The sequence below is a fragment of the Epinephelus lanceolatus genome, chromosome 14 (genome assembly GCF_041903045.1).
Source record: "Epinephelus lanceolatus isolate andai-2023 chromosome 14, ASM4190304v1, whole genome shotgun sequence".
NCBI classification, from domain to species: Eukaryota; Metazoa; Chordata; class Actinopteri; order Perciformes; family Serranidae; genus Epinephelus; species Epinephelus lanceolatus.
This window is the reverse complement of record NC_135747.1, coordinates 31474163-31494313: the sequence shown is the minus strand read 5'-3', so window position 1 is coordinate 31494313 and position 20151 is coordinate 31474163. Positions and strand designations below refer to the sequence as shown.

At 40.6% G+C, this 20151-nt stretch overlaps 2 protein-coding genes across 2 annotated transcripts; both read left to right on the top strand.

The window, feature by feature from the left end:
• The first annotated feature begins 273 nt into the window (after positions 1 to 273).
• gpr183a (G protein-coupled receptor 183a) lies at positions 274 to 5947 on the top strand. The gene is made up of 2 exons (XM_033616969.2): positions 274 to 526; positions 3876 to 5947. The coding sequence occupies exon 2, from the start codon at positions 3899 to 3901 to the stop codon at positions 5033 to 5035; it is 1137 nt and encodes a 378-aa protein (XP_033472860.1). The 5' UTR covers positions 274 to 526; positions 3876 to 3898; the 3' UTR covers positions 5036 to 5947.
• An 8571-nt stretch (positions 5948 to 14518) lies between these two features.
• Positions 14519 to 19090, top strand: gpr18 (G protein-coupled receptor 18). Its single transcript, XM_033618098.2, has 3 exons — positions 14519 to 14798; positions 15535 to 15585; positions 17730 to 19090. Exon 3 carries the CDS (start codon positions 17737 to 17739, stop codon positions 18748 to 18750), a length of 1014 nt encoding a protein of 337 aa, XP_033473989.1. The 5' UTR covers positions 14519 to 14798; positions 15535 to 15585; positions 17730 to 17736; the 3' UTR covers positions 18751 to 19090.
• Positions 19091 to 20151: the final 1061 nt, after the last annotated feature.

Here is a 20151-nt window from a genome sequence, read left to right as displayed (position 1 = left end):
TCCGGGCAGGTGAAGCCACATCCTCCAGAGAGTGAACACATGGCATGCTGTACGAAACCTAGATCTTCCTTTCCCAAAATATGTCACAGATGGCTCAACCCCCACAGCTTTATCAATCACAAAGGCTGAAATGAAATATTACTCACGTCACTAAGATGTTACGTGACTGTTTGGATGCAATCAGTGGGTGTTTCAAAAGAGTGCGTTGACATAGGAGGTTTGAAAGGTTTAGCAAAAGTAAGACGGGTTAGAGAGATGTGCTCACTCACTAGCAGAGAGAGAGAGAGAGAGAGAGAGAGAGAGAGAGGGAAAGACAGAGCTACGACAGGATATTTTGTCACTATGGTTACTGGCAGCAGATACGGATCTTGATTTTTGTGTGTCATGCTGTTCTCGTTCAGGACTGTGCGGTTGTAGCGCTGGCAGGACAGCCCTTATAATTAACCTTGGCATGAGAAGTGACATGTTTTGTGGATCAATGTGACTTCAAATCTGCCGAATCTGTGAGGTATCTTCCATCTGTGAGGTAAGTGTCCTTTCCAAGCTGTGCTCTTTTAGAGTGGGAGTGAATCATTCATCCTAACATAAACAGAATCTCGTGGGGAGTGTATGTGCCTGTACAATTTAGCTTGTGATGGATTAATGTTGTGAAAATTGTGCTTTATTCTTGCTTTAAACTACATATTAATGTCTAGAAGCTAACGGCAAATCATCACACCTCTACAAACTACATCCTGGGTAGTTTAAACTTAATGAATATTTGTTTTTTTAAAAAATAAATTGGCTTCTATGAGGGAAAGTCAGTGCTAAAAATACACATTAGAGTGAAAGGAATCAATCACACTTACAACACCCACAGTTAGACGCAAACCACTTTCCCAACAGTTGAAGTGTTACTGAAAATATAGTATATTTATGACATGAAATTGCTAGATTTACGTATATATCTTTATTTTAATACAAAAGTCAATTGAAAAGTAGTGAATTTTTGCCCCAAATACCCTTTCACTTGTGTTAACGAGCCAGGAAACATGTTCCTTCCCTGCACCATGTGCGCGGGCAGATAGCCTCAGCTATAATTTTGGTTCAAACAATATGACTTTCCAACTGCCTACCATTCAAAGGCAGAGTACCCTCGGGAAGCGGACTTCCTCATAGACAAGGTCCGTCTCTCAATGCCAATTTTTTTCACAGTTCAAGTGTGAGAGTGCCGCAGCTGTATTCAGACTCACAGTAAAGCGTAAAATGGTATTGTTCACAGACTTCCTTCGTGTCACTTTTAGCCACAAATGGCATGAAAAAAAAAAAACAGCTATGTCCTGTGAGTCAAATACAGAGTGGCTGAATGACCTACTAACTGGAGGATGGTAGCCGTGTCTCTCCCGACTCCTCTGTTGTCATCTTCATGTGTAAACAGGTTGAAAATTTACTCAAAATTATCAAAATTATGCTTTGACAACCAGAATCATTCATTGTGTCTTTATATTTAAAACTATAAATGTGTTGTCCAATAATCAGAGCTTCAGTCACACACCAGAGCAAATCAAATCTGATCTGTTTTTTATCTTGAACTTGTTTTGGTTGAAGAGATGTGAAGGGTTGATTGTGCGAAGTCTTGGTTGGAGAAACTGAGGCAGAAGTCAAGTTTTGGTGTCTGCTAGGCATTACTTAAAAACAGCCACACGATGGCACCATACACCACAAAATCACTTCTGTTTCACAGGGCAACTCGCATCCCATCACCTGACTGTCAGTTACTGCTGATAACACAGCTGAGAGTTCCCCAAAACTGCTAGAAACCAAAACAAAATAGCACTTCAAAGAAACCGTCTCAGTTGTTACAGGTAGACACTGTCAGGTTATTTTCTGTAATGAAACAACCAGAGAGTGCGGGTAGAAATGACAAATACTGTAACTTCTTTTACTTCCTTTTTGAAAGCAGTGTCTTGTGAAGGTGGCACTGGGGGACAGAAAAGTTTCATTTCAACAAAGGCACACACTAAAAACAAAATGGTGCTAAACAGTACCCAAAATAGGTTGTTTGGTTTGCTGTGCAGCACCTTTTTCAAATAGTGTTATAAAGAGCCATTACAGGTGCCATATAGCACCTTCATTCAAATACTCAATTATTTTAGCTGGACTTCACAATCTAGTTGGCCTCTCTGGTACAGAGAACTTTATGTAACAATGGATAAATGTTCATCAAAAAGCTATAACATGTATTGTGGGGTCCCCCAGGGTTCAATTTCGGGTCCAACCCTTTTTAATCTTTACATGCTGCCACTTGGAAACGTCATATGGAGGCACGGCAACAATTTCCATAGTTATGCTGATGATGTATTGTTGTATCATTTTTATTGTGTGTAATACTTTGTGTTGCATTCTGTTTGTGTGAAAATTATTCATCATTTCTTAATATATGTTACCTTAAAAGATTCAGAATCCAGTACTAAATGCTTAGGAAGAAAAACAGTACCTTACCTTTTCAAACCTAAAATATTCCAGTGCACATTCGGGCAAAATAAATACACTGTTTGCGGGCTATTTAAATGTAGTTTTTATTCTTTCCCTAATAAACTATACTAAGCTGGAGAGCCAGTAGAGAACTGTTAGAGCAGTGGTTCCCAACTGGTCCAGCCACAAGGTCCAGATTTCTCTTTAGTCATTAGTTCATAGTCCACTCAGTTTAATAAACTCAGCAACATACTTGTGTTTAGACATGTCATCAAGCCAGTTTGCTGTCTCTGTCAAGTAGCTGTCTGTCATTCACTCACTATAAAGCAGGAAATGGCACTTCAAAATAAAAGCTCTGTAGCAGAAATTCACTGTACTTCAAAATAAAGTTTTTTTTTCAAACTTGACACATTTGCCAGACACTTGTGGTCCATTCAGAATGGACCTGTGATCCACTTTTGGGCTGTGACCCACCAGTTGGGAACCACTGCTCTTAAAGGACACATCAGGGGCTTAAATGTTTTCTACTTGTTCTTCAGCTTAGTTTAGTTAACTGTGGAAAGAACCAGTAGAGAACCTCTAGAGAACCATACAGGGGCTGACAAAAATAAGTCCCATGTGTCTGAAGACTATATATAGTATAAGAAAATGACTGCTTCTCAGACACTACAAGGAGCACAATCAGGTACTTGGTATCTATGAACTCATAACTGAATATCAAAGATATGCACACATGCAGTTTATATATTTAAAAAAACAATCATATTGTTACCTCTTTGCCAGCTCCAAATCGTAGTTGGGAACACGCTTACTGTTTTAACATTAAATGAGCTTGGCTGGTTATTAGCTGGTAACTAGCTTCTAGCAGTCCCAACTATTCTGCAGAAGGATGGATGGCGTCATGGCGAGGCATTCAGGTGCCGCTCACTGACAATGGCTTTATTGCAGTCTTCAAGATAACAACAAACAAGGCCTTCTCATGAGCTTTAGTAGTAGTCCTGAGCTTATCTAGACACATAGTTCTGCCGACTATCATCACGCTTTGCTGCCTGCTGTCTTCACCATGACACCCACAAGAGCTGCTTCCCGCCACACACACACATCACATCCTCACTGCTTACCCACAAGGCCACCGCCCTTAAAGGGGAAAAGGGTGAGCCGGTAACAAAATGGAAAACATTTAATAAACACAATGTTAGCATTTTTTCGCATTTTTCCAAAATCCAGACTTTGACTACTGATAAAAGTGTGATTTTCCATGTGATCTAAACAAAGTTGTACTATTAGATACTTGCCTAAGGTGTGTCCGTACCAGGTTTAAGACTTGAGAAAGAAGAAAAGAAAAGAAAGGACAATGCACAATTAAATAAAAACCTCTGAGTTTAACCAAAGCATTAACACCTTTCTTTGCCTTTTTGCAGTTACTGCTTCGTAAAATATCAAGATGGGTTCTACTGCTGCACCTGTGACCTTCACCCTCTCATCCACCAACAATGACTCTAATAAGCTGACCTGTGACACCTTATATGCCCACCGGAACTATGCTAGGGTCCTCATGCCTCTTTTCTACTGCATTGTGTTCTTTGTGGGGCTGTTCGGTAACTGCCTCGCCCTCCACGTTATCCGGCCCAATCTGAAGAAGATCAACTCCACCACCTTGTACTCTCTCAACCTGGTCATCTCTGACATCCTCTTCACCCTCTCTCTGCCGGCGAGGATTGTCTACTATGCTCTGGGCTTCCACTGGCCTCTGGGAGAGGCGGTGTGCAAGATCTCGGGCCTCATCTTCTACATCAACACCTACGCTGGGGTCAATTTCATGACCTGTCTTAGTGTGGACCGTTTCATCGCTGTGGTGCTGCCTCTGCGCTTTGCCCGATTCAGGAAGGTCAGTAACGTGCGCTACATATGTGTTGGTGTGTGGCTGCTGGTCCTAGCGCAGACTCTCCCCCTTGTCGGTATGCCTATGACCAACAAGGAACCCGACGGCTTCATCACCTGTATGGAATACCCCAACTTTGAGAAGGTTGACCACATTGCCACGATACTGATCGGTGCTGTCTTCCTTGGTTATGTCGTGCCTGTGGTGACCATCCTCGTGTGTTACTCTGTCTTATGCTCCAAACTCCACTTCACAGCCAAGACCAACCATTTGACAGAAAAGTCCGGCCGGAGCCGCAAGGCCATCGGCGTGATCTGCTGTGTATCAGTAGTGTTTATCGTCTGTTTCAGCCCCTATCACATTGACATCCTGCAGTACATGATCCGCAAGCTGGCGTCGACCCCCAGCTGTGCCGATCTAACAGCCTTTCAGGTATCGCTGCACATCACCGTGTGTCTGATGAACCTCAACTCCTGTTTGGATCCTTTCATCTACTTCTTTGCCTGTAAAGGCTACAAGAGGAAACTGCGCAAGCTGCTGAAGCTCCAGGTGAGCATGTCCTTCTCCAGCGCGGCGAGGACATCACCTGAGGGCTCCTCTAAGGATGTTATTGACGGCAACAAGATCCAGCTCAACAGTTCTACTGCAGGTACAATCACTGAGAGACTCACAGACAGGAGATATTACCGGGATGAGTAAATGAGAAAACTGAGGCGCCAAGACTTACACCAAGATGAGAGGACCTTTGACATGTGGGCCTTTTTTAATGAACACCAGTCACACAGTGTCTCAAACAAATTGGTCTGGACATTAAAATGGACTCAACTGTATCATCAGGGATTCTAGAAGCTACTCACCATCTGGATCCATTGAAAAACAGCTATTTTGAATGCAAAGATTTGTTTACAGAAGTTTTTTAAAAGAACGAATGTTTGCGTATTTTCTTATTAGAGTTGGTGAATTTCTCAGGAAAGCAGAGAATACTGCAGCTAAGGAAAGAAAGGAGGATACTCTTTCCAGAAAGCCAGCTTGCCTCCTGTAGACTGAGCATTGATCAGAAAGAGCATGAAGCAGAGCATGTTCGAAGTGGACTGTTTCGTTAACATACCCACATTCAACTTTCTACAGACTGGAAAAAGTAGTGAAAGCTCAGCTCATGTACAGAATGTTAAGTGTGAAGAGTAAACTCACCTGAAGAAACTTTTTGAAAGCAGCAACATAATATCTGCAACTAGACAACGACCTCCAGTCCTCAGTTACTTGTAAGGCAGAAGTTTCATTCCAAAATGAAGTCAGACTCAGGTTTTCGCCTCAAGTGTCAGCTCAGCACACAGCTGTATTATCTCAGGAAACTGTCTACCAACGGAATTAACCTTAATTGGTTGGAAGAGAACCACATTTGTTTGTTTCAACATTGATTTCCTCATGTTAAAAGTGGGTGTGGCCCATGATGTCATTTAATTTAAAGGGGCCATGTTGAGTTTTTTTTTATAAACATACAGCAGTTGTGTTTACATTCAGTGTTATTCATTGTAATGCAATCTGGATATTTTTGAGGTCTTATAAATGGGATAAGTGCATTTCATTCCTCATTAAACATTTGCAAAGCCAGTTCTAATTACTTTGGATTCAGCATTATTTACATCCATGTCTGCCAGCTCACAGACATCGTCTTCCTTGCCTTTGCTGGTGCGATGCTGCATATATTGGCGTCTTATCGCCTGTTGTTGACCGGTGGAATTGTGTGACATCATTTGTAGGACTGTGTGTGCACAAGATAAACAAGACAGAGACCCGCTCAGAGACCCAGAGGAAATAAGGAGCAACAGAATAAATCAGCAGGAGTTCTTTTGCTGCGATTCTCAGAGGTTTCTCAACTCTACGAACAGATATAATACAGACAAGAATTTGATCACTGAGACCTTTCGCGGTGGCATGATACATGAGCAGTCGCAATTATTGTGTAACAGCATCCAGCGGTGTCAGGGGGAAAAGCAGCCGGTCAACAACCCAAGTTAAGGGGGCAGACGTTCAAGTGGGGTGGGTGGGAGCGGTGGTGGATGGGTCCAACAACCAGCAACATTCACTCGTGACACTGGTGTTTGCTTCCTGTGTGATTGTAAAGCCAGACCCTGCTATATTTTACAAAACCCAAACATGTGCTTTTGTGCCTTAACCCAACCACGTGCTTGCGTTAGCTAAATGTGACTATGTACATTTGTTGTTGAAGGAAAAAAACGTCACTTTGCAGTGTTGCACCGACAAAGTGCTTTTATTTTGAAACAAACTGTAAATTTCCTGTGAAATCATAAGTGTATTTTGAAAACAGACAATGCATGTAAATGGACCTGCTGAGAACCACACATCCAAACAATTGGACACTACGCTTCCTTGGGAGTGTACGTGTCATTTGCTGAGAGCTAGCTATTTAGGACTACGCCATTTCCTGGAATAAAAGCCTTCATTACAAAACTTGTATCGCTGATGCTTGAAATGTTTCAGTTTGACCAGACTCAGAATTATGTCTGTCGAATTGCAGTTGCACTTGTATAGCGCCTTTCTAGCCACCCAACCACTCAAACCACTTTTTACACTACGAGTCCTATTCATTCATACGCTGGTGGCCGAGGCTACCATACAAGGTGCCACCTGCTACTCAGTTTTTAACATACTCACACATCAATGGAACAGCCATTAGGAGCAATTTGGGGTTCAGTATCTTGCTCAAGGATACTTCGACATGTAGGCTGAGGGAGCTGGGGATCGAACCGTTGATCTTTTGACTGGTGGACAACCCGCTCTAATTCTGAGCTATGCAACAGGCTGAGGTAAACATGGAATCCCAGATTGTCAACAACCAACTCACTTAGGGTACTTTGCACCTCATATCTGGACGTGAAAAGTCCATGACCAAACATCAAAATGTGACAAGGTCAGAGTGAAAATGTGTTGCTGAGAATTTCTGAAATTGTAAGGCATCAAGTTTTCTTTTGGCTCTTTCTCGTATCTCAAGAGCTGACTACTTTAGACAAATAAAGATTACTGCAATGAGATAGGCAATGAGAGAGGCAAAAGAGCACTTTAGGATCGGGCTGAGACAAGAGGAAGGCTATTTCTCAGGACCTGAATTTAACAGGTATAAGAAAATGGTCAAAATCTCATTTTGATGTCATACTGAGCTCAGTTATGACTAGGAGAAATAGGCTGGACAAAGAGCAGATTTTTTTTTTGAATTTTCCCTTCCTCTGGGGAGATTTAGCAATATTTTCACTTCACCTTAAAAAGCTCCTGCTGCACTTTGTTTAAAGGTTACTCAATTGTCAAATGTCATCATTGTTCAATCCGATGCATCTTCTTGGAATGTTACTTGTATGGGAGACATTTTATTTAAACACCATCCATGCTCAAACCTGCTTGCAGTGATCATTTACTGTCTCAACCATTTCTACAATTCTCTGAGACGGTCATGTAATGAGATCAGGTGGGTCAATCCTGGTTTAGTCACATAGGGAGTTCCACAGGGATTTATACTGGGGCCCGTGCTGCTCTTCATTATCATTTTATCTCAGTTCTACTGTCATCAATGTAGGCAGCACCAAAAAAGTATAAAAATGACTTTTTTGTAACATGACAACTGTGGTTAAAATGCAATAGGTTATAAATGATATTTATATCCTAAATAAATATACAATATTGATCCAAAGATAACATACAAAAGCTATGAAAATGCAGTGCAGACAAAACCCTAATCTGAGATGTTTCTGCCAACATTTTACAAAATAAATTGCTTATTTCTCTCTCCAATGTTTGTATAACGATGCAGCTACAGTATGGTTAAGGTGTGGTTAAAGTTAAGGGCTAGATTATGGTTATGGCAAGCAACTATGGTAGAAGTCAGGCAAATACTGCAGGCAATTTGGGGTAAGCAAAAGCATGTGGTTATGGTTTTTAAAAACACAACTGCTTGGTCTTGAGCAGAATGAAAACTGATCCTAAACTGGTGTTTCCACCACCTCCGCAACACTACTTTACTCTTAGGTACATAGAGGCCACAGCCTCTGCACGTTCCCTGAACTTTGGTGGCAGATGTAAATCATGCACTGCAGAAGCATCCAATAAATATGAATATGAACAGAATTCTTGGGGAAAACCAGGCTGGTATGGCACAATGTGCTGTCAAATGCAATAACCGGTAAAGTCAGTAACTCATAGACCTACACAGAGCAGGTGTGAGTGTGTGTACCTACAATCTGCAGTCTGATTGGCTATAGAAAGAAACTTTTTTTCATTTTATTGTCTGTTTTTCAATGTGGGTGGTGCATATGGTATTTCCATAAGATAAACCTTTATTCATGCCTTGAATGGAATTTGGTAAGTGTGCAGTTAATGCTCTTTTTGATGTTAAATTAGTACTTTAGAGTAGGTTGGCTCTCAGTTCTGTATTTTGAGGAAGTCATTTATAGACATTAAGCAGCCTTTTCTTTTAGGCTCCTTGGTTTATTTATCGTTTGTCTCTGAGGTTGCTGAGCACAGCTACTCACCACTACATTCATTATGGTGAGGTTGGTTGGTGTGTCTAAGACACAAAATAACAACAGGGCAGTTATTTAATGTTGTTATTTACAAACCAAGCTGTTACTTGGTTACATCTTTACCGCATTATGGAAAGAACAAAACTGAGCAAAACTGAAACAATATGCATCTCAACCTTTCTTTATGTGTGATCACACTCGTACATCTGGAAGGTCTCAGCAACAGATGGCACGGAAACAAGACACAGGTGAAGATAGAGCCAAGTAACAAAAACCACCGGAGAAAAGTTCATCAGAGTTCAGTTCATCATGTTGATGGCAAAGCTCATCAACCAGCTTAACCACTACCAAGGCTACAACGAAACCGCAGAGTTTGCACTGCACAGAATAAAGCTGAGTACACCCTGCTTGTAACAGTATAAATACTAGTACAGGTGTAACAGGGTAGTGTTAAGTATCATAATTACACAAAATCTGGTTCAGTTGTTATTACCTGACACTCTTAGGCCCCATAGTCAATATGTGGAACGTTTGATAACTAGTTTTTGTATCCCTACGTCCACCTTTGGGGGCACCCCACCTCTAAAAGGATGTCTCCCGCCTTGCCTCTCCCCTTTTGCTGTTGTGCTCCATGGGAGAGGTAAGCGACATTGCTCTTGTGTTTGCATGGTTGTGTTTGATGGAGGATTTTGTTTTTGCCACTTGCTGTCGGGAATAGATAGAAGATACCAACGGTCTGGGCCTCCTCATATCAACACAACGCAGACAGCACTAAAGTCTACCGGTCACATAGGAACAAGAACTGGAACTGGAACTGGAACTGGAGTCGGTTACAGTTTTTCTCAATTGTACAGTTTTTCTCAATTGTTCGGACACATTTGTCCATTCAGAAGTTTTCGAAACAGTTCACACACACAGGCCTAAACTGAAAATCTCTGGCCATAATGACACTCACTCTCACACTCACAAAATATTTCCATCACGTAACACATCTTGTGGTTACATGAATATGTTCTTTCAATCAATCATGACACAATGAAAGACAAACTACAAAATAAAATTATGAATATGAGCCAGTCCTGTCCAACCTTATTTTCTGCAATATGCCTCTGCCATTTGTTGACTCGTTGCATGGTTACAGCATGTGTCGCAAAAAGCAAGCGAACATATACACAGCATTGTCTTCTCCAAAGATGATTTTAGCAAGAGATAATAAACCCTGCTGCAGTCTGCGCCCACACTTTTCACACGTTCCGACATTCCCTGTTGAAATACTGTAAAAAGACATTTTATAACAAAGTTTTCATTGTTTATGTCATTCTTGTGTGCAGTTTTTTTGTGACCTTCAAGATGTAACGCGTACAGTAAGCACTTAGAGTATGACCTGTATTGCACTAGAAGATGGTGCAGCTTTTGTGCTGCAATCTTTATTTACAAAAGAACCAGTAAAGAATGCAACCTAAACTCAGAAATATATATATATTTTTGTTGTGCTCAATCAGATTTTTCCATGTCAATATTTTTGGCTGGAGCACTACAGCCATATAGGTTTTGAACCAATCTTATTCCAAACTCAGAAATGCTAAATAATGGCCTCTTCCTCTCCTTACATGCATTTTCCCTCTTTGATTCATGCTTGCAAACAGCAACAGAGAGGTGACATCTTTCATAGACGGATACACACTGATTGCTGATTGAAGAATTGTGCAAAGTTTCTCACAGGCGCATCACAGATTCATAATTCTGCACGTAATTTCTATAAGCTGTAAACAGATGTTTCCTTTAGTTTGACACAGTAAGCCAAGAGTTTAAAATCTTTCTATGAGATCTGTGATATCTGTTTTGTAAAAGGGTGTGCAAATGTGTGAAACCAATGAAAAGGTGTCAACACATTTGTAAGAGAAGACATCTGCTGCGCTGAGGACGTGATGATGGTGATCAGGTGGATCCCTGTTTCATAAAGTGTGTTTTAGCAATTGTAAAAAACTTTATGATTTGATAGGAACTGTCTTGATAATCAATCAAGTGAAGTTATTTATGGAAACAATACCAAATATAGCTCCCAATTATGAGCATTTGCTGCTTTTCGTTCTCTTATGGGATAGAAAATTTAAATATCTTCGGGTTTTGCTCTGTTGGACAAAATAAGACATGTCAAAACCTCTTTGGTAATTAGTTATGGTGATCAATTTTTGGTATTTTATGATATTTTAAAAAACAAACTGTTCAGTGATGATCAAAAACATAATCAGCAGATTAAACGACACTGAGGTTATTCGTTAGTTGAAGCACTTACAGAAAAGTCACAGTGATTTCTCTGGAACACCAAGAGGTGCTAAAGTACTATTTTTCTGTACTGTAGGTCTGGTCCATTACATCAGAAATATTTCCACATACATGCACACACACACACACACACACACACACACACACACACACACACTTTTAAACCTTTGAACCCTTTCTGTTTCTCTTTCAAATTAACGCAGTAAACACTACAGAGTATTAATAGATTTTTATTTGCATCTCGACGCCTTCGTATGATTTATTCAACCTTTTTTTTATTTTATTGTATTAAAATCGTTCCCTTGCTGATAGTCTAGCCACTTGTATTGCAACGAACACTGTATTTCACACATATAATTGCCATCTGCTTCATCGCTCCCCTTTCTTCTATCACCTGATTTCTTTTGGGGATTAAAGGGAAGTAATTGTTTTAAAGGGACGAGCTGGAGGCATCTGAGAATTTAACACAACCTATCTATTTATCTGAAACATGGCTATAAAATGAGTTCATATTTCTGCAGTTTAGATTGGGGTAACTTTTTCTGCATTTCTTTTTACTTAAAGTCCCTCACCATTAAAACAAGGTGTTTTGCTCATTGTGACTTCAGTCTGACCTTCACTGTGCAGAATGATGAATGTGCAGAGTTTGACACTCAAGGGCTGTTTATGCATTCAGGAGATGAAGTTTCTCCGCTGACTTTAAAACTGAGTTTAAGATGCATACGTGCAAGCGGTTTTGTGACATCACAACTAGAAGTCCAACTTTTTCAAATTAACAATATTTTATAGATTCCAGATTTTTCAACAAGGGAGAAGGACCCAGCCAACATGTGTATGTGGGGCCCATTTGGGTTGTAAATGGGCGTTAAAATGAGCCATATACAGGATTGTCCACAGGTTCCATATTTGCCACACGCCAATTGCCCACACAGGTGGGTTTACCCAGATAAGATGCTCATTTTTGGTCTATACCCACTTGGTACCTAGGTAGTCCTACCATAACCTATGTGGGGCCCACTTGGGTAAACCCACCCATGTGGGCAACTGGAATGTGGCCACTATGGAACCTGTGGGCAATCACATATAGGGCCCATTTTCAAGCCCATGAACAACCCACATGGGCCCCACTTACAAATGTTGTGTGGGGAGTGGATGTAAATCTAATTTTCAACACTTTAACTGAACCATTTTTGGTGGAAAAAGTCATAGCACACAGGTGCTGAAAAGGGGACGCAAACAGAACAACCCATTAAAATATCACTGTGATACAATTCTATGCTTTTTTGTTGTATCTGAAAACACTTCAATTCACTTTCTGCTTTTATTGCTACTGTTAAAATATAACCTAATACATCATAGCCTACTCTAAATTGCACAAATGCTAATTATGTTACAGACTTATCGAGGTCAGCAAAAATGATCGAGGTCATGACCATATATTGTATGATATTGGCCTTGTGTTTACTTGCCTGTTTGTTTATATTACCATCAACATTTTAACCAACATGATGGCGCAATAAACAGCAGGGTTTGGCTGTATATTACCTGTTAAGGAATTACTCTCTACACCCATGTGCCAAATATTTAATAAGTATTTAAGTGCAATTTTTAACAGAGGCTGAGAGTCCATTTTATTTATTATTTTGTTTGTGTGGCTTTGTTTAATTCCTTCAATATTTTAATTATTAATTTTTTTATTTTTATTTTTTATCTTTATTTTGAACATAAATAAAATAGAACAAAATGTAGGTGATCAATAAGGTAATCAGTCATACAAAAAAAACAAAACAAACAATCATAGTAACAGAGGTAAATATTTAGCGTTTGAAAAGGAGTAGGTAGAAGTTATCACTTATCTTGACCTACCCCTTATTTCAAGTAATGTTGCTACAATTAAATATAGATTCGGAGATGCACATTAGCATGCATACATACATAATCAAAGAAATACAATCACAAATGCAAGTTGGAATACTTCTGGTTCTGACTATATGTAAGTGTTAAAAGTTAATTGCTCTTTGAGAGGGTGTTTTTACGTTATTATGCTATTATATTATAATTCTATCAGTGGCATAAAATGGTCTTAAATTGACAATAACATCCTTTATTGCCATTATTTCTGAGACAATATAATGTCCATTAACAGTAGTTATCAAAACAGACCTAACTTGCACAAATAAGAATTTCTATTTCAAGACAAATCAATTATTAGACACTGTCTGCTTCCCAAACCTCTGACAATTTTGTAGTGATGATTTCTGGCCTCTAGAGGACAGTGTGAAACAGGGGAAAGAGGTGATGGTAAGGGAAGTTAAATGAGCTTCTCACAGGCACAGAGTAACAGATCTAAATATTAACAGACACAACAAGAGTATCAATTCATCTTTCTTTGTTTGATGTTAAACACAAGTGGCAGAAAATTAAATTAAGTGATTAACAAGTGTACAAAAAGACAGAAGATAAATATATGTGTGAGCATAAATGCACTTATGTGGTTATGTATTTACATATTATGCAGGTAAATAATAAAAGACCAAGGGTTTATTGTGGAGTGGAGGACTTGCGGAGGCACGACAAGTATCAAAGAGAGAAAAACATCACACAGACTGTTGTCATAACAACATATTGCAATGAACACAAAGTACCATATGGTATGAGATTTTTAAGACACATCGAGAGGACAAGCCGATAGATAATTATATCCCGGGAATAAGAATTAGACTGAATGTGCAGCTCCCATATAAACACTGTGATAAAAATAAGCCAAAGAAGTTCAGCATCATCAAAACAATACACAAGACAAATATATAACCTTTTATGGAGGGCGAATACAGCAGCAGACGAAACGCTGTAGATCGTGGGAATGTGCAATTTACTCTATTTCATAAGATCTATAATGGGAATGGAAAGTACCAGTTAGAAGATTAGGGGAAGAAGTTTTGATTGCACAATGTTCTTTGAGCTAAATGTCCTAATTCATAGTTGTTACCAGCTCACACACACATTAATCACACGCATTAATCTGTATTCAATCCGGGTCCAGACTGACCTTGAGCTTTTCACCTGAGGTATGCGCTTTGCATCCATTAAGTCGACGTGGTGTAAAACCATCTCACAGCATCAGCGTGAAGTGTCTATTACCACCGTCTTATTTCCTGTTTATATGGCAACTGCCTCAACATCCTGTTTTTAATTACTTCTCTCCAGCAGCAGATGCTTCTCACAGCAACCTGCTGTGGATTACTCCCCTGAGAACTAATGTGCTGTGACAGACCCCACTTTTCCAATCAATAACTCGCCCTAAATCTGCCATCTCTCTGCCTGCCAAACACACTCCCACTTCTAATGGCACATCATTTTCTTTAAGGGGGTGTAATTGCAGACTGTGGAAAGCTGTAGCCCTTTGTGTTTCCAACTACGCAGATACTGTAAAGGAATCTAAAGTACAGAAACTACAGCTCACGGCCGAGACAGGAAGCCATGGGGGCTTTACACCGAGCGCAGTCTCGCCACCATTTCCATCACATTACCCTTTGAGAAAGCATTCACTTCCCTGTTTTGGCTGAGTGCTCAGATAAATCGCTGTGCCGCTTCATAAACCTGTTGGCGCGAGCTTGTCAAGATGTTTGTCTGATTTTTTTGTGGTAAGTGCAGTCTTTTATTGTTCAGGCAAAGCTACCTGAACTGTTTGACCTTTAAGATGGATGGGGGAAAGTAAATTTGGCAGACATGTGCTATAGTCACTTGCTGTGTGTGTGTGTGTTGGTGCTAAGCTCTGGGACAAACTTAACCAATCTGTTTTATTGTGCAGCTTTAAATGAAGGCTTTCTGATTATAAATGATCACCCACATTTGAATACACACAATAGAAAGTGCAGTGTAGTACTGCATAATGGAAAAAAAAAATAATACGTACATGTGAAAACAGAAGTCACATGATTTCTTATCAAGACAGCATCAGTCTCTCAGGGATAAAATTTCCCTTCACAGCCTTCACCACAGGTTACACTTCTCTCTACAGTGTAATGTCAACACATATTTACTTGCTTTTGACTTGCTCGGTTATGTCCGTCTTATTTAATGACACATCTCGACAGAAGTGGCCTGTTTGTCTTCCTCTGTCTTTCACAATGCAGCTGCACAGCTTTTAAAAATAAACATTCAAATTATCAAGCAGCAGCTTCTGCAAACTGTAAAACACAGATATGTATAGAAGCAGCCTCTGGCTTATTCACCCCCAGTGGGTCGTCTATAAACCTTAACGCTTTACACATTTTATTTCCTGGCAACAACTGAACTTTTCACTGTGCTTTGGCTGAAAGGAAAATCACACTTTGAGGAATGTTCATCATGTTTTTGTTTTGTTTAATTGTTTCTTAGATGTCAAACTCTGTGGACTAATGAGGGCTAGCGTCTACATAATGTTCAAAAGTAAGTAGAATTACCTGGTCTTCCTCAGAACATTTGAAAGCTAACATTATTCTAGTCAAAACTGCATCAGTAAACTTATATGTGCCTTTTCTGTGCTATTTATGTAGCTGATAGTAAATTACAGAACTATTGATTTTGAATTAAAGGAGCTGTATGCTACATTCAGAGGATTAAAGGTCCAGTGTGTAGGATGTATGCTGCGTTCACATGCAATCAGGAAGATGGTAGACAGCAAAACGGATATTATTTTAGTGGATGAGAGCTGCTCAGTAAAATTAGGTGAGGCTGGTGGATGATACCGGCAATGGTAGATGGTGACGCTGTTCAAAATTTAAACATTTTAACGGAAATTACAACCAGATGTGATGTAGCTCCCTTATACAAAAAAAATACATAAAACAACAAACACAAAATAATTTTATTGAATATATTTTATTCCATTCTTTATAAACAACACGGCATCAACATCACAACATATCGTCATGTGTGTTTCATGTTACCATTTTTTCCTCTGCCATTCAGACAATGTTTTCCATCTGCCTGATTCCATTTGAACGTAGCATTAGTGGCAAATAACAACCTGGTCTCACTCCGAAGTTGTCAAAATCCGACGCCTGGGCAGTGACTTGTTGCGTCAGACACCGACGAAAAAGCCGTCCTTTAATGTAGGCTTGATATGGACTGGTTGCCGTTATAGTTTAATGGTGCTCAGTGGTGTCAGGGGAAACGTGGCAGGACAAGAATGAAAGTTAAGGTGGCAAAAGTCCAAGTAGGGCGAGCAGGACGGATGTTGGATGGGTCAAACAAACACGGACTTTCACCTGGGAGAGTGGTGTTTGTGTCCCGTAAGATTCTAAAGCCAAACCCTGTTCTTTTTTCCTAAACCCAGACATGTAAGTTTGTTGTTGGAGGAAAAAAATATTACTTCGCATTGTTGCACTGACTTAGTTTATTTTGAAAGATAACGTATCTAAGCGGTAAATTTCCTGTGAAAACTGAAGAGTATTTTGAAAGAAGACAATGCATGCAACAGGCAGAACTTGACATGGCGTCCAAGGACGTCCCAGAACGGTCAACAGCCAACGCACCCAGGGTACCTTTCATGTTGTATCTGGACGTGGAAAGTCCGTGACCAAATGTGTGACAAGTGAGAATATGTTGCATCTAGCGGTGAGGTTGAAACACTAAAACAAACAACCCTATCTGGAGCCAGTGTTTGATTTGTCTGCTCTGGGCTACTGTAGAAACAACAGGGCAGATTTTGTGGAAGAGTAACCGCTCCATATGTTGATACAAATAGCTCATTCTAAGGTAATGAAAACACAAAAGTTCCTACTTCCTGGCTATTATAAGCTAATGAAAATATAGTTAAGAATATTTCACACCATTTCTGCCACACACTGGACCTTTAATAGCAGCAAACGACTATTTACTATGTAAAGATATAAAGGAGTGATGGTGTCCTGACAGGAGAATGAACTCCAGGCTCAGTTGGTCAGCGCTTGCATGTCAGTGCATGTGACCCCCTGTGTGTGTATCCCACTGGCGGCTAATCGCCACCAGTCTGCACTGCACTCATAGAGTGGTTACCACTGTTAATGGCGTCATGACCCATGACGAAGCATAATGCCCACCCTCTGGTTCCCCCTGAGGTTAACACTTTTAGTTCTCTCAACATTGTAGCTGTTGTTGCTCCAAGTTAGCACCGTTAGTTGCTAGCTACTGGTTCAGCCAGGGTCCTGAGCTACACAGATAGTCGTGTAGCAGGTGTCATACATTCAGGCAAAAGTGAAGCTCATAATAATTACAAACATCGCCCACGTCAACCAACACCTGACTGCCTCCACAGTGAGGGGTAACCAACAGGAAACAATGGTGGTTATCATGTGCAGACAATCTCTGACTCATAGATATGCTTTGGATATCATACGCAGCTCCTTTAATCAAATTCATACCACATATGGCCAAAATATTTCTTTTTTCTCATCAAGTTCTTGGTAGCAGCACATGACCTTTCAACATAAATGAATTAACAGGACTTCACCTCCAATCATGAAAACAAATGGGCTATAAAGAGTAAAAAAATGATGATAAAGGAATTGTTTAATGGAAATAAACACTGATATCTTGCTGTATTGTGTAAGTTTCAGAATGGAGCTGGATCTAAACTCTTCCAACATGTCTGTGGAGTCCTTAAAACCCGAGCAGGGGCCTGTGGAGTACCGCATTTCAGGCCTGATCTTTTACTGCTTCATCTTTGTCATAGGAGTGATAGTCAATCTCACTGCCTTATGGGTGTTTTCTCTCACCACCAAGAAGAGGAACTCCGTCACCGTCTACATGATAAACGTGGCGGTGGTGGACCTCACCTTCATCCTGCTGCTCCCCTTCAGAATGGTCTACCACCACCAGGACTATTGGCCCTTTGGGGACATTTTCTGCCGAATCAGCGCAGCTCTCACCATCTTCTACCCCTGCATGGCCCTGTGGCTTTTCGCTCTGATCAGCGCCGACCGCTACATGGCCATCGTCCAGCCAAAGCACGCCAAAGAGCTGAGGAATGTCCCAAAGGCTGTGGTGGCCAGTTTGGGGGTGTGGCTCATGACTCTGGGCAGCACTGTGCCGCTGCTCTTCTCCGAGGACGACCCCGATCGCATCTCCAACTTCACCACCTGCATTAAGATGCAAGACATCATCCACATGCGGCACGACAACCTCGTCAACTTTGTGCGCCTCATCTTCTTCTTCCTGGTTCCCATTTGTATAATGATAGGCTGCTATGTCGTCATTGTGGATAATCTGATACACGGGCGCACCTCGAAACTCAAACCTAAAGTGAAGCAGAAGTCCATCCGGATTATAATCACGCTGATTATCCAAGTGTTAGTGTGTTTCGTGCCTTTCCATGTGTGTTTGGTGCTTCGTCTGGTGGGGACAGGCAGAGACGGGGGGTTCAGCACATGGGCTGTCTTCACCACGTTTTTGATGAACCTGAGCACAGTGCTAGACATCATTCTGTACTACATCGTCTCCAAGCAGTTCCAGGACAGGGTGATCAGCGTGATTCTGTACAGGAACTATCTGCGAAGTGTGAGACGGAAGAGCAGGCACACGCACACCGGTAGCATCCGATCAATGAGCAACCTGACCAGCGCGATGATATGAAACAACCGTCAAACTTTCACGTCAAAAAACGGCAGACTCGTATGTAGAGTGCACACTTCGGCACAATGTAACACTGAATGCTTCAGTGTGTACATGGTTCATTATCAAAAGGATCAAAACTTGCAATTAATTTCCAAGGTGTAATTTACACTCACAGTATGGGAGTGCTGCTGTTGTGGCAAAAACATCTGTGTTCAGAGCTGATTGACTCACCCATGAGACTTGAGATGTTTTCTGTGCATCTTTGCTCTGGCAGACAAAGCACGACTATCTGTGGCTCAGGTGTAATACAGTCAGGCGAAAATAAAGCTCGTGATCATTAAAAACATAGCCCACAGTATTGCAGAGTCTGCTTTGTTATTATGCATAAACACTGAAACTCTTCTCAGCAATGTCAACCAATTTCTATAAAGGAGCCGACTGCCTCCACGACGGGGGGAAACCAACAGGAAACTATGGTGGGTTCTTAAAGGTTGCTGCTTTTGTTTGGTTGCATCTTAGTGGAACTTCGCCTCTGCAGCACCTCAGTCCAGCATCATGGGCTTAAAAATAACCATCAATGCTGTGTGATGTCATGCATGCAAATAAATTAGGTTTGCTTAACTGGTGTCAGTTCAGAGTGTCATTTTTGTGGTGTTTAAACTCAACCACTTGATACAAGACGTTATTTTAACACACACCACAGTGAAAGTTGCTGTTAACTTATTGACCAGGTGATGGCAGCATGGCACAGCTAGACCTCACCTACCTGCCAGATCCAGACAAACAGTGCTTTCTTGACTTTTAAAGTAGATAATGCAACATTTGTTATTCTCTGCTGTACAATTCTGTGTACTTATATCTTTTGTCTCTGCTCATTATCACGTTTAAACTGTCTTTACAAAAACAAACATTTCAGCTTTTATCCTGTGAAACAACTGCTCCACCTCATCACAGAGGAGCTGTTAACTACAGCTTCCTCAACCAGGAGTCAGACTGAAAGTGTGTTTATGGTGCAATGCGAATCATATTGATTAGATGTTAAATGATTCAGCCACTTGAAGTGCATTTACAGTAACATCCTCAAGAGATGTCAGCGAGGCTATTTACTAGATTTAAAGCAACCTTAACCTTAAAAGAGAAAATCTTTTCTGCACAGGGAGACTTTAATGTCAGGACTCAAAGTACAAGCACAACGATGAAAGATCTTGTAATTTATCCACAATTTATTCCTTGCAAAAAAGCCAGACAGGTGATGAGTTAGAAGGTACTGAATGTGTGACAGCTCTATCTCTATGAAGAGACTGTTTAATTTAAATGAAGGGAAAAAACTAAGGTTTGAATGTGACGCTTTTGATAGGTGTCCCACACAAACGTCACCCCAGCTAAGAATTGATTTGGTGTTGCCAATTGTTGAAATAA

Bases quoted from the DNA above. Each gene is read 5' to 3' on its own strand.
- gpr183a (XM_033616969.2), top strand. From the start codon at position 3,899: ATGGGTTCTACTGCTGCACCTGTGACCTTCACCCTCTCATCCACCAAC.
- gpr18 (XM_033618098.2), top strand. From the start codon at position 17,737: ATGGAGCTGGATCTAAACTCTTCCAACATGTCTGTGGAGTCCTTAAAA.